This window comes from Melospiza melodia, chromosome 16 (genome assembly GCF_035770615.1).
Source record: "Melospiza melodia melodia isolate bMelMel2 chromosome 16, bMelMel2.pri, whole genome shotgun sequence".
In the NCBI taxonomy this organism is placed as follows: domain Eukaryota; kingdom Metazoa; phylum Chordata; class Aves; order Passeriformes; family Passerellidae; genus Melospiza; species Melospiza melodia.
Window position 1 is genome coordinate 5,151,552 of NC_086209.1, and position 22,618 is coordinate 5,174,169.

The 22,618-nt window shown below is 56.0% G+C and overlaps 1 protein-coding gene across 1 annotated transcript; it reads right to left on the reverse strand.

The window, feature by feature from the left end:
- Positions 1 to 98: 98 nt before the first annotated feature.
- Positions 99 to 18,805, reverse strand: MPP1 (MAGUK p55 scaffold protein 1). The gene is made up of 12 exons (XM_063170387.1): positions 18,654 to 18,805; positions 12,241 to 12,381; positions 11,826 to 11,904; positions 10,739 to 10,824; positions 9,573 to 9,641; positions 6,516 to 6,712; positions 6,150 to 6,256; positions 5,250 to 5,330; positions 4,570 to 4,650; positions 4,004 to 4,206; positions 3,598 to 3,672; positions 99 to 1,348 (listed from the first exon to the last, which is right to left on the reverse strand). The coding sequence occupies exons 1-12, from the start codon at positions 18,753 to 18,755 to the stop codon at positions 1,172 to 1,174; spliced, it is 1,398 nt and encodes a 465-aa protein (XP_063026457.1). The 5' UTR covers positions 18,756 to 18,805; the 3' UTR covers positions 99 to 1,171.
- Between the last annotated feature and the right edge of the window lie 3,813 nt (positions 18,806 to 22,618).

Here is a 22,618-nt window from a genome sequence, read left to right on the forward strand (position 1 = left end):
CCTGAAGAAGCTGCTGGGGTAGAGAAATGGTCATGTTGATGAGCCTTTGTCATTGCTTTGTCAGTGCCCAGCCTGAGAGGTAAAACACCAGCCATGGCAATGTTTCAGCACACATTTATTGCTGCTCATTGTTTCCCTGCAGTGGATCAGAACAAAGGTCCCTATTGCACATAGATTTTTATTTTTGGCATCCTTAAAAAAAAAATTGCACAAGACTTTTTAACCACCTTCCCCTTGCCCCTATAGCTGACTGAACACACAAATGAGATTTTTCACCTACATGGATGTGGTGATACTTCCCAGACATGGTGGTGTGGGGCTTGTGAGTCAGTACAAACCCCGGGGTCAGCATGGCTTTTGTGTTTGCATACAGTGTGAGAGACACCCTAGACTGGAAAACATGCCTGGATGATCTTTGTAGACACTTTTCTACTGCATGCAACAGATAGTTGTGGCTGGATGTAATTTACCCATTGAAGAATCCCTCGGGGGTTTGGTCTGTGGGACTGGCTCAGCTGCTGCCCAGTTTCTCTGCCAGGCAGGAACAATCCAAGCTGCACGGTGAGAATTCCAATACAGTGAGGTTTTACACCTATGGCTGCACAGGATGAATGAGAAAACTCCAGCCTGGGAACATGGGGTGAGGCCTGCCTGGGGGTGCTCATGCCACATTCATCATCTTCCCCATTTGTGAGAGGTACCCCTTGGGTGGAGGAGCTCTGATCTGGGAGAAGCTCCCTAAGACTTAGATTTCCTTGAAGCCTCATGGCCTCCAGGAAGGGTTTTGAGTTGTGTGCATTCCTGCCATATCAGGAGCAATCTGTCTGTTCTGCCACATCCCTTGGGACTGCTGCAGGGAGGATCAGCTGGGTGCTACAGCAGGACTGTGCTTTCCCTTGCCCCGGGAGGGCAGGGAGCTGTGCTCTGCGCTATCCTGGGCTCTGCTGTAGCCACTGCCCTGCCCTGCAGTGCCACAAGAGGTGGCTCACCCCCGGGCAGCCTCTGCCCTGTGTTTGTTCCCCCAGGAGAGGAGCTGTGGGCACCCTGTGAGAGTGTGAACCGAGACCATGTCCGTGGAGCAGCAGAGGGGAGTTGTGCTGGGCTGTGTGGGCAGGGGAGGCTGAGGAGGTGTTTCCCAGTGGCTGCAGGATGGTTGATGGAAGGTGCCCTGTCAGTAGACCCAGGAGACGGGCACCCACTGTGGGGAGCTGCAGGCCTGCTCAAAGGCCTCCTGCAGCAGCTGCAGGCTCTCTTCCACACCGTTGTTGACCAGGGACAGGTCGAAGTAGTGCGCGTAGCGGCTGCGGATGCTCTCCGAGTCCTTGCGGAGCTGCTGCAGCGCCTCTGACTGCAAGGGACAGCACAGTGCTCAGCAAGGACCTTCACAGCACACCCAACCAGCAAACACCCTCCCAACACCTCCCAGAACAGCTCCAGTGCTTGGAAAGTACCAGAGCCTCTGACTGCAAGGGACAGCACAGTGCTCAGCAGGGACCTTCACAGCACACCCAACCAGCTAACACCCTCCCAACACCTCCCAGAACAGCTCCAGTGCTTGGGGCCTCTGACTGCAAGGGACAGCACAGTGCTCAGCAGGGACCTTCACAGCACACCTGACAGCAAACAGCCTCCCAACACCTCCCAAAACAGCTCCAGTGCTTGGGGCCTCTGACTGCAAGGGACAGCACAGTGCTCAGCAGGGACCTTCACAGCACACCCAACCAGCTAACACCCTCCCAACACCTCCCAGAACAGCTCCAGTGCTTGGGAAGTACCAGCACAGAGAATGCTTAGAGCTTGTCTGATGGGCCAGGAGCTGTTGTGTGGTCTCTGGGCTTGTGTCTGGGGCTTTTGCTGGGCTTTGTGTGGTGCTGGGAACATCAGGTTAGCTGCTGGAGTGAGGCCAGGCCTGCTGGCTCTCTGTTTACCTCTGAAATGCTCTGTGGCAGCTCCCAGGGAGAAGGCTGACAAGCAGCAGGCTGCTCAGTGCTCTGGTGGGCATTGTCACCAGCTCCAGGCTGCCTTGGAGGTGGGATCCCTGCAGGATGCTCCCTTCCCACAGGCTGACCAGAACAGCACCAGCTGGCAGAGCTCTACCTGCCTCTGCACTGCTTTTGGCTGGGGTTTAGTGCTGCACTTCAATAGGAAAAGCAAAGCTGCCTCTTCCCTCCTGCCCAGCTTGTAGGGACAGCCCAGGGGTGCATGAGCAGCTCTGCCCCTGGCACTGAGGTCCAGACCATTTCCATGTATTTCCCTAATGGAGCATGAAAGACAGGCAGCTTCTGTGCCTGGGGAGGAGGGACAGCTTGGGGTGCAGTGCTCACTGAGCTCTGCTCTGTGCAGATTTAAATAGATCTAAAAGGGTACTATTCGATTATATTAATTATATCTATTATGTAATTAAATATATTATTAATAGATGAAATAGACATATTAATAGACCCAAAGCAGACCAATCTTTATGTCCTTCCCTTCTTTTTTTTGTTAGACCAGTTGGGTATATATCACAATACTGATACTTTTAGTGGCCAGCACTAAAAACATTACAGATGGCACAGTAATATTTGTAATACCACACCCTCCCTCAGGGCACAGCAAGCTTCTCTCTTTAAGGTGTTCAGTTCAACACTGACAAACTTTAAATATAATTATTACCCTAGGGGCAAAAACAAAAAATTAAGATACTGCTCAGCTACCTTCATCTTGAGAGAGTTACTGAAAATATTCATCTATTCTTACAAAATTAATTTTCCTATATTGTGGATGGAGCCAGCAGCTGTTGGGGGTGGAGAGGGGAGGGAGGGCAAGCAGCAGCCTTTGCTCATGTGAGCTCTGCGGGGTCACACTAACTCTGCCGCATCCCTCTCCTCAGTGAGCCGAGCTGCAGGGTTATATTTAGTGCCTGGCAGCAGGGCTGGCCCTGCCCACTGCAGCAGGATGTGATTCCTCTCTGGATGGGTGACAGAGTGGCCCTTTCTGTTCTGAGATCTTTTCCCCTCCCCAGCCTGCTGCATCAGGCAGTTAATGTTCCTCTAAATGCCTGCACAACGCTTGCTCTGAAGGTTGCATAAATACACTATCTGTAGCCTGAGCTTTACAAGCACAATAGGCTGGAAGAGGCGGCCTTGTTGCCATTGAATCCAGGAGGAGCACAGCTCTGGGTTTTCTTGTTGGCCCCTCTTCCCTTCTCCCTGCCTGGCTGGGGTGTAGGGCAGGGTAAGCAGCATCCCTGCATCCAGGGGCTTCCTGGGAAGTGATATAGCCTGTGGCTGCCAGCCTGAGGCTTGGCACTGAATGAGTTAACTGCTATCAGTGCTGCTTTCATCCTCACGTTAAAGGGATCAGCATCCTAATGAGGCAAAGAATGAAAGCAGCTCTTGTGTGTGAGTCTATTTGCATAGCTGATGGCAGGGTAAACGCTCCTGCCCGCTGTGCTGGGACTGTGCTGTGGGATGAGTCTACAGCTGCAGGAATGGGCAGCTCAGGTCTGGGCTGACTTGAGCCAAGCAGACAGGAGTACAGTGGTGGTGTAGCAGGTGCTGCCATGGCCCAAGAAGGCCACGCAGAGGGGACAGGAGGGGACAGGGTGGCACTCACGTCCTCTGCCCGGTCTGTCGGGGCAATGAACACGATGAACGGGGAGAGCTCGGCCGTGCGCACGATCTTGAGGGTCTGTGGAGAGAGGGGTGCAGTCACCACAGTGTGGCCCTGCTCAGGATGGGACTGTGCTGCAGTGGGGGCTAAAGGAGACATGTCCCCTCTCTGGGGACATGAGCTCACTGGGTGGACTCCTGGAAAAGGATCCCTGCAGCCCATTGTCACAGCCAGGTGTGTGCTGGGACAGGAACACCCTCACTGTACCCATGCCTTGGGAATGGAAATGCCACCCAGGGCTGGCTGGCTTTTTCCTTTGGGAAGAGAGGGCAGGGACAGTGACAGCCAGCACCCAGGTAATGCCATCTGTGGCAGCCCCTGTCCACCCACCCCTTCCCCTGCTCCCTACCTGGGGCTCGATGTCCAAAATAGCAACTTTGTCCTGCTGGTGGATCTTATGCACTGTTTCAAACTTGGTGCCAAACATGTTGCCCTGGTAGCTTCCAAACTCCAAGAACTCATTGGCTGAGATGTCCCGGGTCATCTCCTCGGTGGAGACAAAGTAATAGTCCTTCCCATCCACCTCATTCTTCTTCTGGGGGCGTGTGGTGTCTGGGGAGGGAGAGAGGGGGTGAGTGCTAGCCCCCAGAAGGAGGGGGGAGCAGAGTGGAGCAGGCATCAAGACTAAGCTGTACTAATCCCCTGCTAACTGGTTCTTGCTTTGGACCCGTCCCTCAGCCAGCTGGGGACAGGCACTGGATGAAAGAGTGAGGTGTCTGTGTGGGGGCAGCAGCCCTGCAGCCTCTGTGGGCAAAGGTGGCTCCATGTGGGGCTGCAGGCAGGGAGGCCTTGCACGTGGGGATCTGACTGCAGGGGCTTGGTGGTGCTGGAGGAACATCTCCCCACCTCCCACCTGCTGTCAGAAGGTCCTGGGTCAAAGAGGTGAGAGGAAATGCATCCTGTGCTGGTACTTACATGGGGGTGGGTACATGAACTTGTCTGGGTTATTGCTGAGCAGAGCATTCTTGATGTGGCTACGGCCCACACCACTGGCCCCTGGAGAGAGAGAGAGAGAGATGGACACTGGAGCTGGGCTCAGAGCAGCCTGGTGGGAGATGCTGGGGCCCCTCCACAGGTCTGGGTCTGACAAAAAGTGCAGAGCTTGGCCTGGGCCCTGCCCAAGATGTGCTCTCTGGGCTGGTCTGTGGTGTCTTCCAGCCCTGGAAAAGGCTCCTTGTGCCCTGGGGATGCTCATCTCCAGCCCCAGCTGGAGACAGGACTGCTGCCTGCAGAGCAACCAGCCTGGCTGGACTGGCCCATGCCCATGGAATCCAGTGCTCAGTCCCCACAGAGTGGGAGTGCTTGCTTTGATGCAACTGCAGAGCTGCTTTTAATAGACATTTTCCATCAAGATACTCAGGAGTTGCAAATGCCTGAATTAACTCTTCCCCAGCACTGCAGCAGATGCCAGACCATGCTTGCTGCATGGAGGAGGTCAGCCTATGGATGGGATGACTGCTGCAGACTGAAGAAATGCTCCCGAGACATTACTAGGTCTCAAAGGCCATGCTGCCCCAGCCCCTGTGCAGTCCTGGTTCCCCCTGGTTCCCACACACAGTCCCTGTGCTGCAGAGGATGCCTGGCACAGGACCTACCAATGAGCACCAGAGTCTTCCTCTTGAAGGCAGGCAGCCTCACCACCTCCTCATAGGAAACAACATCCAGCTGGTCAAAAACTGGGGTGGAGGAGAAAGGAGACATGGAGGGGTCAGAACTGGCTTGGCCACACCAGCATGAGCCATGTTTGTGTGTCAGAGCAAAGCCAGGGGAAATGGACAGCAGTGGTCAGGACTGGGCTGGGAGCTCATCCACCCTTGAAAAAGAGCAGCAGCATGTGAGGGGCAGAGTGGCAAAGAAGCCAGGGAAGCCATTGCTTCTGCTCAGTAATTCTGCTCAGGACAGTAGGACCTGGGAGCAGGGGTGGAGGCAGCAAGAAGCTGCAGGGAGGTTATTGCTGGGGGAGCTTTATATATCTGGGTGATTTACAGCCTTGTTTGTTGCTGGTTGGAGCTGCAGGCCGGGCCAGGAGCCAGCAGTCCCTGGGCACCCACCTTTGCCAGCTCTTGGCTCAGTTTAGCATGGGGTGCTGCTCCTGCCCACCATGGACAGGCCTTGGCAGCTGTGGGAGCAGTTCAGGCTGCTCCTGACTGCTGAGCAGCAGCACTGCCACTGCCTCCCCCGTGGGGTTCAGCAGCCTGTGAGGTTTGGGGCTGGGGAGTCTGAGCTCACAGAGCCAGGAGTGCAAGGGATTGTCACCAGGGGAGCTCAGTGCTCAGTGCTGAGCCAGCCCTGGCCTCGTGCTCTACATGGGGACACAGCTGTGGCCACATGAGGAACATGAAGGCTGCAGAAGAGACTCTAAAAAAGCTGACAGCTGTGGGGTATCTGAGATTCCACTGCTGCCACAGCTGGGCTGTTTGGCTGACTCCTGAGGAGGACAGAGGCAGGGGCATGGCCAGGGCTGGGGCTGGGCCCACTGCCCTGCTCACACTTACTTGAGCTGTGCTTGGCCAGGTATTTATCTTTGCACTTCTTCTTCTTCCCGAAGGGGCTGCAGCTCGGGGACTCGCTCTGGCTGGGCTGGGAGACGCTCGCCACACGCCTGCCAAGAGAGCAGCACACCCCCATGGCCCAGCTGTCCCCCAAACCCTGGCACAGCAGCAGGACTGTCCCTCAGACATGCAAGAGAAACAGGCTGGCTGCTGGAACAGGCAAAGCTCACCCTGCAGCACATGAAGGGACATTTTCCTCCTTGTCCCAGCAGTGACACTGGTGTTACCCAACACAAACTCCTGACACATGGTCACTGCTCCCTCCTCCACTCCCAAATCCAGCCCTTCTGGGCAAATGCAGGGACCTACCACTCCTGCAGCTCTGGAGAAGGGATGAGTCCTGCTGACTCAGTGGAGGAGCCCTCCACCCGGCCCTGCCACCAGTTGCTGTCGTCCTTGTTTATGATCTGAATCACATCTCCGATCTGAAACTTCAGCCCTGCCTCCTTGCAGGGGATTAGGTTGTCTTTCTTGGGGTCGTAGTCAAACTGTGCCCTCATGAACATCTGCAAAACAGAGAGGAGACCACAGTCAGCCTGGCCATGCAACACATGAAGGGGACATTTTCCTGCTTGTCCCAGCAGTGACACCAGTGTTACCCAACACAAACTCCATACAGGGTGGCTGAGCTTGGCCCCCACACTGCACTCCCAGGCAGTGACTGCAGAGATGGCTCCAGGCACAAAGCCCCTGCTCATTTCCAGGCCCCACGAGGCTGTGTGGGGAGAAAGGAGATGCACAAAGCTTAGGGGGAAAGTCCTGGGCATGGAATTGTAGTGAGATGAGGTGGTGAGTGGATGAGGGCATTTTGGCCTGACTGGGAGCTGATGGCAGGGCTGCAGCCTCTAGGCACCCCCACACCCACAGGTGGTGTTCAAACCCTGCCATGGAGCTCCCTGCAGTGCCCTGGGTGCTGCACAGTGCTGCTGAGCTGGGCCAGCCACACAGGAGTGCCACCAACACGGTGCACAGCTGGGCTCTGCAGCGGGGTGAGCACAGAGGTGATGTTGCAACAGGGAAGGCCATGGCTCAATCTCAGCTGCTCTGTGCTGCCTTTCCCCATAGCTGGGCAATCCCTGCGTGGCACAAGGCCTCTGGGGAGCCAAGGCTGCAGTGCTGTATCTATTCTTGCCTTGCTCTGTCCTGGGCCCTTTTGCATCTTCCAAAACTCATCACAGCTGCAACTGGAAACAAGCTGCTGCTATGGCTTCCCAGGCCACTGTGTGCCCTCCTGAGGCTGGGGAAGCTCTAGGGACAAGAAGGTGTGAGAAAGTTTGTTTTCCCTGTCCCTTCTGCTTGCTCAGCTCCTTGGGAGGGAGCCCACAGCACCCACTCCCAGCAGGACCCTGTCAGACAGAGTGTAGGCAAAGCCAGGCAGAGTGCAGAGCATTAGGAGTGAAAAGCAGAGTTTAGGGAATGCTGAGCATGACACTAGCAAGTTAGTAACCCCAGAAACACAGCATGTAGCAAGGGGGGGAAAAGTTTCACATGGGGTAATGCCTGTCCTGTCCTCAGATGTGATAGGCAGGGCCTGGAAACTCATCCTGCCCTGGTGGGACAGACCATGCTGCCCTTGTTCCACATTAAAGCCATTTCCCTCAGCTGTGCTGCTGCAGGCACAGAGCCATCAGGACACAAACATGGCTCCCTTCCACTGCCAGAAAACACCATATGGATCAAGCTGTGGCACGAGGGGGTGACAAGAAAATGAAATTAGGAAAAACAATAGGAGTGGAATCTCCTTTCAGGATGAGGACTGCTGCTTGCTTTGAGAGCACTCTCTGGCACCAGGAAGCACAAACATGAAGGATACACAGCAGGCACTGCCCAGGCACCTGCCCAGAGCTCTGTGCTCCTGCAGCACTGGTGTCCCAAGCCAGAACATTTGGGAAAGACCCCTCCTACATCAGTTAGATGCCAGCTCCACACATCACCCACAGCTGTACAGGGCTCTGCCTGCCTGCTGCCAGCCCCTTTCTGGGGCCAGACAGCTGCTGAGCAGGCTCCAGCATGAGAAGTCTTGGTCTTTTAAAGTCAAAGGACTGCAGGAAATATGCTGGAGGGGTCCTCAAGAGCCTTGAATGCTCTGTGTTTCCTCTCATTAAGACATTCCCAAGCAGACCTGCTCCAGGAGACACTCAACCTTGTGAGCCCAGGCAGGGGAAAATCATGATGCCAGCATCTCCACCATCCTGCCTGCCAGGCACTGAGATAAAGGTGACCATGGGGATTCAAAGAGTCCACTCTTGGTGGTGGTACTGCAACAAACCCAGACACAAGCAGCTGTGGCTCTGGGGAGCAGACAGCACCACTGCCCTGCACAGCAGAGCAGTACAAGTGCTGCTGGGAAGGAGTTTGTCCCTGTGTCTTTCCCAACCTCGGGTGAACCAGCAACTGCATTCTTTTCCTCTGGGGTAGATTTTCCCCTGGCACAGAGTTGGCCAACTGGAGCTGGCTGGGTCAGGACAGGGAGGGCAGACTGACAGCAGGGAAGGACAGACAGGGCCAGTGTTTAACAAACACACATGCAAAGCTGGTTGAGCAGGACTGGGGGCAGCATAAACTGAGGAAGAAACAGAGCCACCAACACCTGCCACCATGTTCAGAACTTCAGCTTCTCTGGGTAAAGAAGGATGTGTGCTCCCTCAGCCCATCCCAGCACCATCCAGCCCCCACCCTCTGCCTCTGAACTCCTCTCCCTGCCCTGCCTGTCCATGATAAGGGGCTGCACAAGGACAAGACAGGAACTCAGCTACAATGCCCTGAAGCCTTGGCAGAGAACACAGCCCTGCCCACTGCTCTATTTCAGCTCCAGCAGGACTTCAAAGGCAAAGCCCCGCAGGTGTCATCCCCTGGTGACACAGCATGGCCCCCCTACCCTGGCAGTGACAGCAGGTGCAAGAACTGCCTTCCTGCCCCCACTGTTCCTTCCTCCCACGCTGTGCACGGCGCCATCCTGCGATGTCACCCTCACTGGGGCTGCTGCACCCGGCCTTGGTGGCAGCAGGGACCACAGAGCAGGGGCTGCCCTGTCACACACAGCCATGGCTCTGGAGGAGACCCTCACGTGCTCCCTGCTGTGCCCCTGCCACTGCTTTCCCATCCCCAAGCACCACTGGTGGCTCAGCCATGCCAGCCCCGTGCTCCTGCACACACTTTGAGTGAAAACACCCACACAGGCCCAGCATGTGGCTGTTTGCAGGGATGTAAGCACAGGACAGGTCCCTCCAGCAGCTCAGACAAGGCAGGCACCCCTTGCCCTGACACCCCTGGCTTGTCCCCAGCATGTCCTGCATGATTTGCTGTGTCCCACCCTGCCCCACAGCCCTGTCCCAGCACTGCCCATGGTCCAGAGGCTGCACTTACCTGGAGAGCAGGGAGGCGGCTTTGCTGGTTGGGAATGACTTTTAATGACACCATCCCCTTGGTTTCTTTCTAGTGAACAAAGGGGAGAAAGAAGAGTTGGAGGAGGTGGTGTCTGGAGGCAGCTCAACAGCAGCAAGTTGTGCAGGGAGGTGCTGAGTGCCAGGGCCTGCAAAGGCAGGGCTCCTGGGCACCCCACCGTGCTGTGCTGCTGGGGGACGCCACAGCCTGGTCAAAAACAGCTGTGCTTGGCTTTGCCATACTTGTGTCATTCCCATGGGGGACACCAGCACCCCTACAAGGGTCTGGCTGTGGGCACTGCTAAGCACCACCAGAATGAACATGGAGATCTGCATCATCTCCTCTCTGGCTGCTCCAGAGAGGAGCCTGGGAGGAGAGGCTGACTCTTCCAGGTCCCCTCCATGGTGGCCCCTTGCTCTGGCCCTCCTGGTGACATCAGAGCACAGCACTCTCCTGCCTGCCACAGGCCACTGTTGCCACACACACATCACAACCCCCACATGGTCCTGTGGGACAACCAGTGTGGAGGCTTGGAGGGGCCTCCTGGGCCAACCACTCTTCTCAGGAGGCAAAACCAAAGACAAGCTCCTCCTTGGTCCTGCTGTCTGGAGCAGGGACATCCTATGGCACTTTGGCAAGGCCAAGCCTCCTGCTTTAGGCTGCTGGTGGGGGCTCTCAGCAGCAGCACCACCTCCCTCCAACAAGGTGTCATGTGCTGGGGAGAGATCAGGATCAGCAATGTATGAGCCCCAGGCAGCTCCGAGGCCCTGTCCAAAGCTGTCTCTGGCAAGGGCCTGACAGGATCAGCATGGCCTCAGCAGCAGGCAAATGGCACCAACATGACATGCATGTGTGGCTCAGGTCTGCAGGAGCTGCACAGCAGCCTTGGCAAACAGAGGTGGTTTCCAAGCCCCACACAGGATCAGCACACGTCAGGGACCCACTCAACAGCCCTCAGTGCTGCCCCAGGACGCCAGAAACAAGCAGCAAGCACAGGGGGCTGCGTGCAGGATGGTTTCTGCCACACCTCACTGCTGTATGTAGGCAGCTGTGTGCAGGCTCTGGGTGTGGGAGGGGGTGAATGCTCACAGCATGCAGGGCAAAGGGGTCCTTCCCAGGGAACAGCCCTGACACACACAGATACCTACCAGCATCTTCTGCAGCTGGTCAACTGTGTGGTTGCTCGCACTCTGCCCATTGATTTCTATGATTTCATCACCCACGTGCAGGGAGCCTGCCAGCAATGTGAGAAACATGAAAATGCAGAAAAGGGACAAGAGCTGCTCACCAAACCCAGTTCACACAGCTCCATCAGCCTCCAGGGCCAGGACACTGCAGTGTTTGCCTGGCAGTGCTTCGGGAAGCACACATGCCACCTCAGCACATGGCAGGAAAGCACAAGGGGAATGAATTCTTCCCCCTCCACCCAACACACACACCTAGCCAGTCCTAAGGTCATCAGGCTGCTTTCCACTGTGTGCAAAGTGCTCTGGACTGGTCAAAGCACCTGCATCAGCATTTCAAACACAGCCCCAAGTACCTCACCTGAAGCCAATCACAACCTCCTTACAGGGCCTTTAACACAAGCATTCCTCACTTTATGTGTTTTCAGTTTATACACCCAGGCAGATTACAGCCTCAGATATACTACTAAAAACCAAGCTCCAGTAATGTTATTGGAATGGCTCCTGTCTTATTTTGGCAGTGGTAAGCACAGACTTCCCACTTGGATCCAAGGCTGGAAAAGCAGCCTCTTCTAAGCAGAGAACATCTCGTATCCACGCCTCCTTGGCAAGACCCAAAACCAGAAAATAGCACCTATTTATTTCTTTTGGCACCTTCTTTTGGTCTGCAGAGCCAATCTACAGGATGCCTGTCCCACCTGTGCACTTTAGGAATGGGAAGAGCCTCCCCCAAGGTCCCTGGGGTATGATCCATCTCTTCTTACAGTGACCCCATCACAAGACAGAGACAGATGATCTCCAGTTCCTTTTTGGGAGAGCCCTTCCCCCAGCCCTTTATTTATCCCTAAAGCCTCCAGTGTTTTAACATGACAACCATGCAGAGACACCAGTGAGTCCCAAGCTCCTGACAGATTCCTAGGGGAGGAACAGGCACAGATGTCCATGTCACAGGGGGAAGCCAGCCGTGCTGAGGACCTGCATTACTGCTGCATGGGAAGAAACCACCTGCAGACATGCACCCCATGCACCACTTCTCCAAAGGCCTCGTTACCTTGTCTGTGAATCATGCCCCCATGGAAGATCCTGGCCACCATGCAGCTCTGCTTGTCATTTTGCTTCAGCGTGATTCCCTGCAAGACAGGAAAATCCATGACTGCTCGCTGCAGGGGAGAGCTCTCCTGCCCTCACAAAGTCCTCTCCAGGCCCACATCCACAGTGGGCTGTGCAGTGGCTGGGGGGAAGACCCTGCTAGGCCAACTCAGGCTGCTGCAGCTCCTCTTGGCACAAGCACCACCACCCTTTGCAGGGCTCGCTTCGGCTTCCTGGGCAGAAGGCAGAGTCCAGCACCTTCTTCCCATGGCCGAGATCTCCGGTGACTGTTTCCCTCAAGCCAGGCTGCTGGCTCAGCTCAGGCTGCCCCTCCACCCCCGGGTGCCATGCAGCTTTGGGGCCTTGCCAGCTCTCACCATGGGCTCCTCGGTGACCTTCTCGAACTGCACGAGGCGGATCTTGCACACCTCGCGGCCGCCGTGCGAGGGGCTGCCCAGGGTCGCTGAGCCGTTGGTGTAAATGTCCTCAGTCAGGGTGTGTGGGGACTGAGTCATGGCCTGTCGGGGCAAAACAGAGACCACGGTTTAGGGGCTCCACCTGGGAATGCTGATCCCTGCTCTGGGGCTCAGCTACTCGAACCTGAGTTACTTTGGAATTGGTTAAGGTGCCTGCGGTGCAGGTGGAGCACACAGGAGGAGAAGACACTAAGGGCAAGAAGAGAAAAGGAGCAGAAGAACTTGAGCCTTGGAGATGTGGATGTGGGTTTAATCTGCAGTTTTCCGGGTGGGAAACACAAGAGGTAAGAAAAATTTGGAAAAGCCAGAGGTAGAAGAAGCCAAAAGAGTTCACAGCTGATCTTCTGAAGCAAAGAGTCACAAACACTCCTTGTGTGTCGCAGCAGCACTTGGCTCACAGGTAGCTTGTTGCAGAGCATAAAGCCCAGGATTTCTCCACCACGTGAACAGAACAGTTTGGGACTCACCCCTGAGAACTGGAGCCAGGCTTTGCTCCAGCTTAGTTTGCAAGTTCAACCTTTCCTGACCTACATCAGTGGGCAACTGACACGGTGCAGTGCCAACATCCAGGCACTGAAGGCAGCGCTCCCAAGCCAGCCAGAAACATCCCATTCCCCTTCCAGCCCCATCTCCTTTCATGCTGGTTTGCACTGGAAAGCCAGGCTTTCAGTCCTGAGGAAATCCCTGTTCTTGGTTTCCAGCATGTGCTGGCACCAGGGCTGACACAGAGTGCTTGGGGTTCCATACAAAGACCTGCAAATCCATCCTGCCCAGTGAGCTTCTCCCTCACAGCCCAAGAAAGCCTGACACAGTCCTGTTAAATCCCTCAGACACACTGGGCAATGTCTCCACACAGCTCACAAATGTGCCTGTTTGTCCCCAAGTGCAGTGGACTTTCCTCAAGCCTCTCCCAGATCAGTGCTAGCCCAGCAAAACCCAGATCAGCTTTGATCTGCAGCCTCTGCCCTGTTAGCACAAATTCCCACACCAGCTCAGGATGCAAAACAAACCCTCCTGGCTGTCCCACTCCACACCAGACTCCTGGCTTTGCTGCCCAGTTTGCAGCCTGCACCCTCCCTCCCAGCAGTGCCTGAGCTGAGAGCCACAGCCAGCAAAGCTGCAGGGACAGCCAGCAAAGTCCTCATCAGCTTCAGTCCTGCATCAGTGATGTGGCAGGGCCCAGACAGGCAGAGCCAACACCTCTCCTCACACAGCCTGACTTGTCAACTGAGCACCAGGGCCAGAAGCTCCATGCAGGAGCTGGGAAATATCAGCCTGACCCCCTGCCCCTGCTCAGTCTCACCCACCCTGACCCCTGGCCAGGAGCACAGGAGAAGCTGCAGCCCCACACTGCCAGGGGAGGAGGCAGATCTGGGCAGGCCAGTGAAGAGCACCTGCTCCTGGGCTGCAGCCATGGCACCAAACCACAATAATATGAGCTCTGGTAGGGATGTGCTGGAATGCTGCTGGCTGATCCAGCTCTGTGCAGTGGCAGAAAGCAGGGAGGGAGCAAAGAAAGGGGCAGCAGAGTCAGGACTAACAAGGATAGCAGGAAAGGTGCTGGCAGAGAGGGACAGAGCAGGCATGGTCACTGTCACAGCCCCCAGAAAGGGCACTGTGGGGCTAGGCCAGGGAGAGAAGGGCTCAGGGAGCTGTGTGCCCATCATGCAGTGATTTATTTTTAAGCCAACTACTTCCAGAAGTACCAACCAACCTCCTCCTCAAAAGAGAACCACATGGGCTCCAGCTGCCATTGGCTTAAACACGGAGAAGAAGGCTGAATCCCAGCCCAGAACAGCAGCCAGGCCATGGACTTGCAGGGTGGAAGGAAGAAAAGTTGTATCCATCCCCCAAGCCTGGCTTGCCAGCCCAACAGGGCACGATGCTACCACAGCATGTGCAGAACACAGGAACAGATCCAGCAGTGTGTGTGCCTAGAGCTGTCCCACAGCTCTCTGCCAACTGTCCCCTGTGCCAGACCAGCAGGTGCAAGGAGGAGTAGGAGGACAAGGACCTTCTCCAGCCCAACCTGAGGCCAAAGTGCCCACGAGGTGCTTGGAGTCAGCACAGATCATACTTATCTTGGTCATGCCTTGGGAAAGGGTTAGACCATGCAGCTCCTGGCTTCAAACCTGTAGGCTCAGCAGAGCCCAGTGACCCAGGACTGCACAGTCTGCTCCAGGGACTGGGAGTTCCCATCCTCACCATGCCCATCAGCTGAGCCTCCTGGCCTCGACCTTTGCTTTTTGCTGAGAGCTGGAGAAAACACCCAGCCCTCCATGCTGACACAGCACCAGTGTCACCCTGGTGACTCCTGGAGAACAAGGTCTGTCACCAGAGACTGGCTGCTGTGCCTGGGGATGGCCATCAGTCCCTTGATGGCAACTCTGAATGCACAAGGGTCCTCCAGAACCAGAGCCACGCTGGGATGGTGTGGCTTTTTTGCTGATGGCACTGGGCAGCCAGTGGGTGGGGATGGGAGGATGGCTGGTTCATGAGGACAGCCAAACCCTTGGGGTGGCAGACTCAGCCCTGATGCTGGCACCCAGAAACAGGAGACGTGTGTGGCTCTCATGCCCCATGCCCATGAGCTGGCTGGCTGGATTGCCTTGCACTCTGCTGGCAGCTGCCACGCTCAGGGCTGGCTTGGCCCAGCGTAGTCTGTGACCTCAAGAGCCTTTCAAGTCGCGCTGGTGACTGGCCAGACTCTGCTCCTTGTGCACTGCTCCACAGGAAACATCTGTGAGCGCTGCTGAGAGCCAGCTCGTGGCCACCAGGCACTGCCAGCTGTGCACAGCCCCAGCTGTGTCACTGCCAGGCCCGTGCTGGGGCAGATGTGGGGCAAGGAGGTTGGGGGCTGAGCTGTGCAACAGGGCTGTCCAGCAGCCCTGTGTGCCTTGCAGCTGGGTGACAGGGGTACAAATCCTCCTGCACAAATCCTGCACTGGCAATGCACACAAGAGCCACCAGCTCTGTGGGTCAGAGGTGCCCCACAACCCCTTGTCTGCATTTCCTACAAGATTTCTGCCCCATGTCCCAGGGCAGAGGGAATGTACCAGCTCCTTGGGCAGTGTTTACAAACAGGGAATGTGGTGAGGATCCCAGGACTTGGCATCTGTTCCCCAGTGGGGTCAGCACTGTCTGCCAGGGCTGCTGCTGCTGCTGTGCTGGCTCCACCAGGCTGGGCAAATCAAACATTAACTGGGCAGCTTGTTTGCAGGAGGCTGAAGCAGCACTTGAGGAAAGCAGCACTACAGAGCAAAGGGCACGTTCAGAGATTTGGTTCCTGGGCTCTCCTTGCTGCTCCAGCCAGGAGACTTCAGTACCAGGCAGCCTTGGAAAAACAGGTCTGCCTGGTCAGTATGTGGAGAAAACTACTGCTGGATTTGCCAAGCAGGCCCCCAAAGCACAGCAGCTTGGATGCAAGAATGAATCCTGGTGCCAGGTTTCTCTGGGATTGCCCTTTTGGCTGGCAGGAAGACACACTGTTCTCACACTGTGAGGAACAAAATCCCAGCTCCCTCCACGAATCATGACCCCTCACATTATAATCACCATGGGTGCATGCAGGGAGGCTGGGGCACTGCTTGGTGCAGAGATGTCCTGACCCAGCAATATCTCCTGCCACCTTCCAGTGCTTCCAGCCCTGCCTCCCTCCCCATCCAGGATCTGTCTATCTCAGTCTTGTACAGCTTAAAAAACACAGCAATGTGTAAAAAAATGCAAAGTAGCAAAAAAAAAATGAGCTTGGGAGCTGCTTTAAGGCTGCTTCAGCAGGCTGGGGAGCTACAGCCACGTAGACATTTAGAAGTAATTCATTCTGCCAGGGGCTACTGACTTCTCAAGTCTGCCTGCACAGCCACAGGAACAATCTCACCTAAAACCCCTTCTAGCAATATGATTGAAGTTTAAAAACAAGAATCAAACCAGCAAACATTTAAACCAAAAAGGATTACATTGCTGACATCAGGAAAAGGCCCAGCAACACCAACAGGTCTCTGTGGGAAGGGGAAAAGAGAAATAGGAAGGATACAAAATGGTCGTGGCAGCCAGAAGGTGCTGCCAGCTCTGTGTGCCCTCACACTGACTCCAGATTACAGAGTGCTGCAATGGAGATGGGCCAAATTTTCAAGGGAGCACAGTCAGTTTTGCTGAGGCACCACCTTCCCACCAGAAAAGGCTGATGCAGCCTTCCAGATGTGTTTGTGAAGCTGGTAACCTCCAGGGGACAGCCACTGAAACCACAACACGGACAGAAGGAGGAGCTGCCCTGCCACTCCATCCCAGCTTCCAGAACAAGCCCTGCAAAACAGCTCTTTCCCTGTAGCTGTGACACACAGCCACACAGCAAAATACTTTATTTGGGATTAAAAAGTTGGAACCAGCCCTCCCCACTTTGTTTGTCAAAGCCAGAAGTTTTAGCTCAGCTTTCAACTGAGTTTTACCTGTGGTTGATTCAGGATTTGCTCCCTGTAGCCTCAGTCTGCCTTGGAGCTGCTGCCAGCTGGATGCTGAGAGCTGCTGCCCAGAGGCAAGTGCAGTGCTCCCTCTGCACCCTCAAATCAGCTCTCCCCAGAAGTACCCTCCTTTTCTCCACCAAACTCCCAAAGGTCACATTTGCTGCCCATTTTACAGCTGGGGAACTGAGTCACAGGTGATAAAGGGACAAGCCCAAGGTCATCCTGCCAGGTGCAACAGCTGGAAATAAAGCCCACACCTTTTTGGTAAATCTCTACTTGTCAGTCAGGAGATATGGCAAAGATATGCAGGCACGTGGTGAGGCTCAAGAGGAGAGGCCTGGGGCTGTTTTCTAGCAATAACATGGCTTCCACTTGCCATGATTTGCATGCCCTGCCACCACGTGAGGAACACAGCACAGCACTTCCCAGCACATGGCTCTGCCAGACAAAATGCAGAAGAGAAACCTCCCAGTCACCCTGTTTGACTCCAGAGCAGGAGCAGCCAGGCAGACCCAGCACCCTTCCCAAGAAGGGACATTGCTGCTGGGTGAGGTCTCGGTGTCCCACGGAGGGGCCACAGCCACCCTGGGCCATCTCTGCATACCCCTGACACAGAGACAGGAATCTGTGACTGGCAAGCTCAGGACACTGCTGGAAGCCAGCACTACAGAGCTCCTTTTAAAAGGCCTCATGCAGATCTCCGTTCACCATCTCTCCCTTTATCCCTACTGAAATAAATACACCAAAACACCAGGAAGCTGCAGGGCAGCTCCTACACTTTCCATGCTCTGCTGCTATTGGCAATTTATCCTTGCTCTGTCTGCAGCCAGACAGGCCCTCTGCCTGGATCTCTCAGTCATTGCCTGGTCCAGACACTTTGCTTTAATTATATTTTTCCTACTGTTTTTCTCAAAGCATCCTGTCAGGGTCGAACCATGAGAAGCAGATGCGCCACTGGTGTGAGACAGATCTGATCAGGCCTCTTTTTCATGTTTAAGTGTCCAACACGATGGGCAAGGACAGCACTTCAGGGAAATTTCCTCCCTGCTCTCTCTCAGAGGCTCCCGACAGTTGCAAGGAAACCTCAGCCCAGGCACATTACGCCACGACATCACCAAGGATGCGTTTTCAAAGCTGGGAGAAAAGCACCAGCTGTTTAACACTGGCAACTGCCGACCCTCTGCTGGCTGCACCCAAGCCGCCCCAAACAACACTGAGTGAGGAAGGAGCCCACCGAGCAGAACCGAGAGGGCTGGTGCAGCCTGCTCTCCTCCTGCTGGAGGTGCGGTGCATGCGGCCACGGGCTCACTCCCTGTCCCGGGCAGTGTGAGAGGGGCTGCGTGCATCCTCCTTCCCTGGGCAGAGACCCCCGCCCTCCTGCAGCCCATGCCGTGCACCGGGAGGTTGCTCAGCAGCTGAATCAGCTCATGTGACAGGCAGTTCCAGTTCAGACCAGCTACAACTTTGCAGCAAAACAAGCACAATCTCTTCCGCGGCAGGATGCTGGAGCCTTGCTCGCCAGCACCCAGCTCTTTGCCCTGCCGGCAGTGCTGGGTGACCATTCCCCGGAGGCACCCGCGTCCCCAGCGAGCACCGCTGCTCCCGGGCTGCTGGGGCCCGCAGCTGGATGGGCAGCCTGCCTGTGGGGCCCTGCTTCTCTCCGTGTGCGGGAGGGACGGGATGGAGCGGCACCCCCGGGAGCCGTGCCGGGCCCGAGCCGGGCGCAGAGCGCTGGGCTAAGGGCCCGCAGGGCAGCGGGGCACGCCGGGCTCCCTGCCGGGGCTCGGCGGGGATGGGGCCGGGAGCGGGGCGCAGGCGGAGCCGCGGGGTCTGGGGGCGCACCGGGCCGCTCACCTCGGGCTTGGGCCGGTTCTGCAGGAGGTGCTCCAGGTAGAGGTCGGAGAGCGCCGTCCTCATGCTGCCGCCGCCGTCGCTGCGCCCCGACTTGAGCGTCATCCCGGCGGCAGCTGCGGCCGGCCCCGCTGGCCCCGGCAGCGCTGAGCGGCCCGGCCCGGCTGCGGCGGCGCCGCGGGCTCCCCACGCTCCGCCCGAGTGCGGCGGGGGCCGGGCGGAGCCAGGCGGCGGGGGCGGACCGGGGACGCACCGGGGGCTCGGTGGGGCCGCCCGGCGGCAGCGGGGCCCAGCAGCCGGGGCCGAGCAGCCGGCGCTGAGAGAGCGGCGCTGGGAGGGCGGCACTGGGCGGCCCCGCTGCGCTCGGCCTCGCCTCGCCTCGCCTCGCTCAGCGCGGGGGCTTCTCCCGTGGGAGCGTCCCCATCGCCTCAGGGCTGGGCCAGCCCCTGGCCCCTGCCTGGCCCTGGTCGTGCCCAGGCATTCCGGTCACAGAGTGCACCCAAACGGACCCGCGAGGGTCATCGAGGCCAGCTCCGGCCCTGCACAGGACACCCCACAGTCCCAGCCCGTGCTCCAGAGCACTGCCCAAAGGCTCCGTGAGCTCTGTCAGAGCTGCTGTGAGCGCTGCCCTGGGAGCTGTTCCAGTGCCCAGCACCCTCCGGGGGAAGAACCTGTCCCTAATACACAGCTACACCTTCCCTGACACAACTTCAGCCATTCCCTCGGGGCCTGTGACGGGTCAGCACAGAGGGGGATCAGGGTCTGCCCCTCCTCATCAGTAAGTTGTATCTGCAATGAGCTCTGTGCTCAATCTCTTCTCCAGGCTGGACAGACCAAGTGACCTCACCTGTTCCACACAAAGCTTCCTCTCAAGGCCCCTCACCATCTTCATTTCCCTCATTTGGATACTCTGAGCAGGAACCCAGCAAGGACAGGGGGAGCGCCTCTCCAAAGTGGCACTGGCTGGCGCATGGCTGGCTCTCACAAACCAGTGGTCATCCCTGGGCTCTGACAGTGTGCAAAGCTCCAGGGTACCTCCAGGGTACCTTTCTCTGCACTCTAGCAAGTCCAGCCCTCTTCTTCCTTCAGCTGTTCTGGGTCTTCCACCTTCTTCACCTTGCATGGGTGGGATGGCAAATCCCTGTATTTGTGAGTCATGCATGGTGCCAAGGGCTTCTGTCAAACCATTTCTGCCCTTGCTGTGTAGGTCTTACTGATGAGAAGGTCTAAGTAAAGTCTGAGCTTTATTTGGGGATGGAAGGTCAATTCTGCTGTATTATTCCTTAAGAAAACACTGAAAGGGTTTTCCACAATTTTCCACACCATCCCTGGGATCTTGGAGGTTTAGAGGTTGCCTTGGACCAGACTCCCACAGTGCTGCTAGATGAGTTCTCCAGGCTGAGTTGGCCTAAAGTTACCATAAGAAATACAAGGAGAGGAGTGCAAACTCCTAGAGAAAGGAAACAGGAAAAAGGGGAGGGGAAGGGGGGTGGGTAGCAGGGAGGGGACAGGACAGGATGTGGGGAAAGAAAGAAGGAAAATCCATCTCGTTCTGATGGCAAGTTTCTCCTGCCTCGTGGGAACAAAACTGTTCCTGACTGGGCTATAAGAAAGCCCAGACTGCTGTGAGATGCTGGGAAAAGGAGGTGTGGGAGCTGCAGGCACTGATGTGACTGGCTCCAGCAAACTGTTCTAGCACTACCAGGAGCAAAGAGTCCCAAAGCACAGCCTGCACTGGGAGTGCTCTTCCCAACAATCCCATTCCATGGCAGCTGTTGTGCACTTCTGTGGAATCACTTGCTGGAGTCCTGCATTGTCCAGATGTAGCTCCCCTTCTTGTCCTATCTTCACCCTGCCCATCTGGGCCCTGGGCTTTGTTGAAGGAATTACCCCACCTGCCAGGATTTATGCCATTATTAACAGGGCTTGGGCCTGCTTGAAGAAGAAAAGTTGCCCATCCATTGAGTAAATGGGTTGTTTATCTATCTGACATGTAGAGCAGCTTGAGCTGGGTACCTCCAAAGAGGAGCCCCAATCAAAGAAATCCTTGGCCAATTAAATCCTTACAATGTAAGTTCCCCAGCCCTCACATGACTGCTCTGACCACTAGTAATTTTAGGATCTGGGGTATTCCTGTTCTTTATTGGGTCCCCTCACTGTCTCTGGGTGGGCTGTTCCTGCTCTTATCTCTAAGACTGCTGTGTCAGCTGACCTCATGATGGTAGCAGCCTTCCCTGCTTCCTTATCTTCCAGCTCAAACCAGCTCTGGGGCCCCTCTTACTTAACTTGGTAAAAGTTCAGCCTATCTGGGTGGAAATTCACAACTGGTGGTGTAAGGCTTCATCAAATTTTGCTCCTGATGGTGAGCAAGTTCTGTGTACCAAGCACATAACAGGGTTGTAGTGTTAGTAGGAGATCAGGACAGTCAATACCAGGAGCAGAAAACACCTAGGTGGGCCATGTTTTGCAGCTGAACCTGGTGGACCATGTGGCCCAGACTTTGTCTGCAGGGTTCACTGGACAGCCTGATTAGGATGAGAAAATTGTGGACTAGAAAAGTCAAAGGATGCCTGGCTGCCTTTGGCCCCAGCAGATGTGCCCACCAGGCTGGAGAATGCTGCTGGGAGCCTCATCTTCCCATCCCTGCCCAGCTGACCAAGAAGGCTCTGCAGAACACTCCTTACCCAGCAGCTGAAACAGCCAGCAAGGAGGAGGGGGAGGTGGACCCACACTGGGGTTGGTGGCACATGGCTCTGAGATGTGCTGGAGGCAGGACCCCTTGGTGCAGGGCTTCTCTTGCACTCACGGGCTAGAAACAGGCTGGTAGGAACGTGGAGTAGGAGGCAAGAGATGCAGAGAGCAGAGACATGCCTTGAAGTTAATCATGGAATGTGTAGTAGGAGGGAGAAATGTGACAAGAGGCACCTGACAGACATAAAAACGATGTCTAAGTGTGTTCATTCCCTCTTGGTTGCATATGGGAAAACTGAGGTGGAGGAGGTGGTGAGCAGCTTGGTCGTAGCTCCATGGCTGAGCTTGGATTTAAGCTGTGATTAAATCTGCTGTGATTAAATTGGCCATGGTCCCTGCTCAGGTGCTCTCTTCAGACTAATACTGCCTGTTTCTGTTGTGTGCTGGCAACTTTTTCAGAGGATGGTGCCCACCTGCACAGCTGCAATAGCTGCAAACATTCCCCACATCTGATCTCGTGGGGGGGCACACCAAGAGCCCTCCAGCCAGCATGAGGGAAGGGAGATTCAGAAACCTTCCTGGCCCATGGCTTATGGCTGTGGCTCAGCATTGAAATCACACACACTTTGGCTGGCCAACTAATCTCTGCTTGGGCTGTAATAGAAAGAGACAGCCAGGATGTATTTTGCCTTCCTGGAGACACCAGAAAGCTGTGTGGGCACCAGATCACCCAGCCCAGGCAAGCCTGGCAGCTGAGCCATGAAAGACAAAAGATCCCTGGGGTGCAGGAGGATCCAGCCAGGCAGCCCATGCTGCAGCAGGACTCTGTGACACAACCTTTGCAGGGCTGTGACTAGGCAGGACATCTCCTGGCTGAAAGGCAGAGGGCTTCATGCTGGTCAAGCCCTTCCCCTGCACAGAAATGTCTGTGGCTGGGGGAGGATGTGATGCATTTCAGATCTGCGTCGTGCTGGGAGGAAACAGCGTCTGGTCTCCGTTCCTCACAAGATAAATGTCAGGACATGCTTCCAGTAATGGATGCCAGAACTTGGCAGGCTCAGACACATCTGTCTGCCTGCCCACTACTGCTCTTTCTCAGCACAGTCCCTTCCCTGCTGCCTGGCTGGCTGGAGAAAATCCTGGAGCTGCTCAGGGCTGGTGGGTGAAAGCTGCTGGGACACCTGCAGAGATTTCAGCTGTGCTTCCTATTTGGAAATAATCCAGAGTGGGCTCTGGTGCACAGATTTTTTGCTCTGAGCTAACCCTGTGTCACTAGA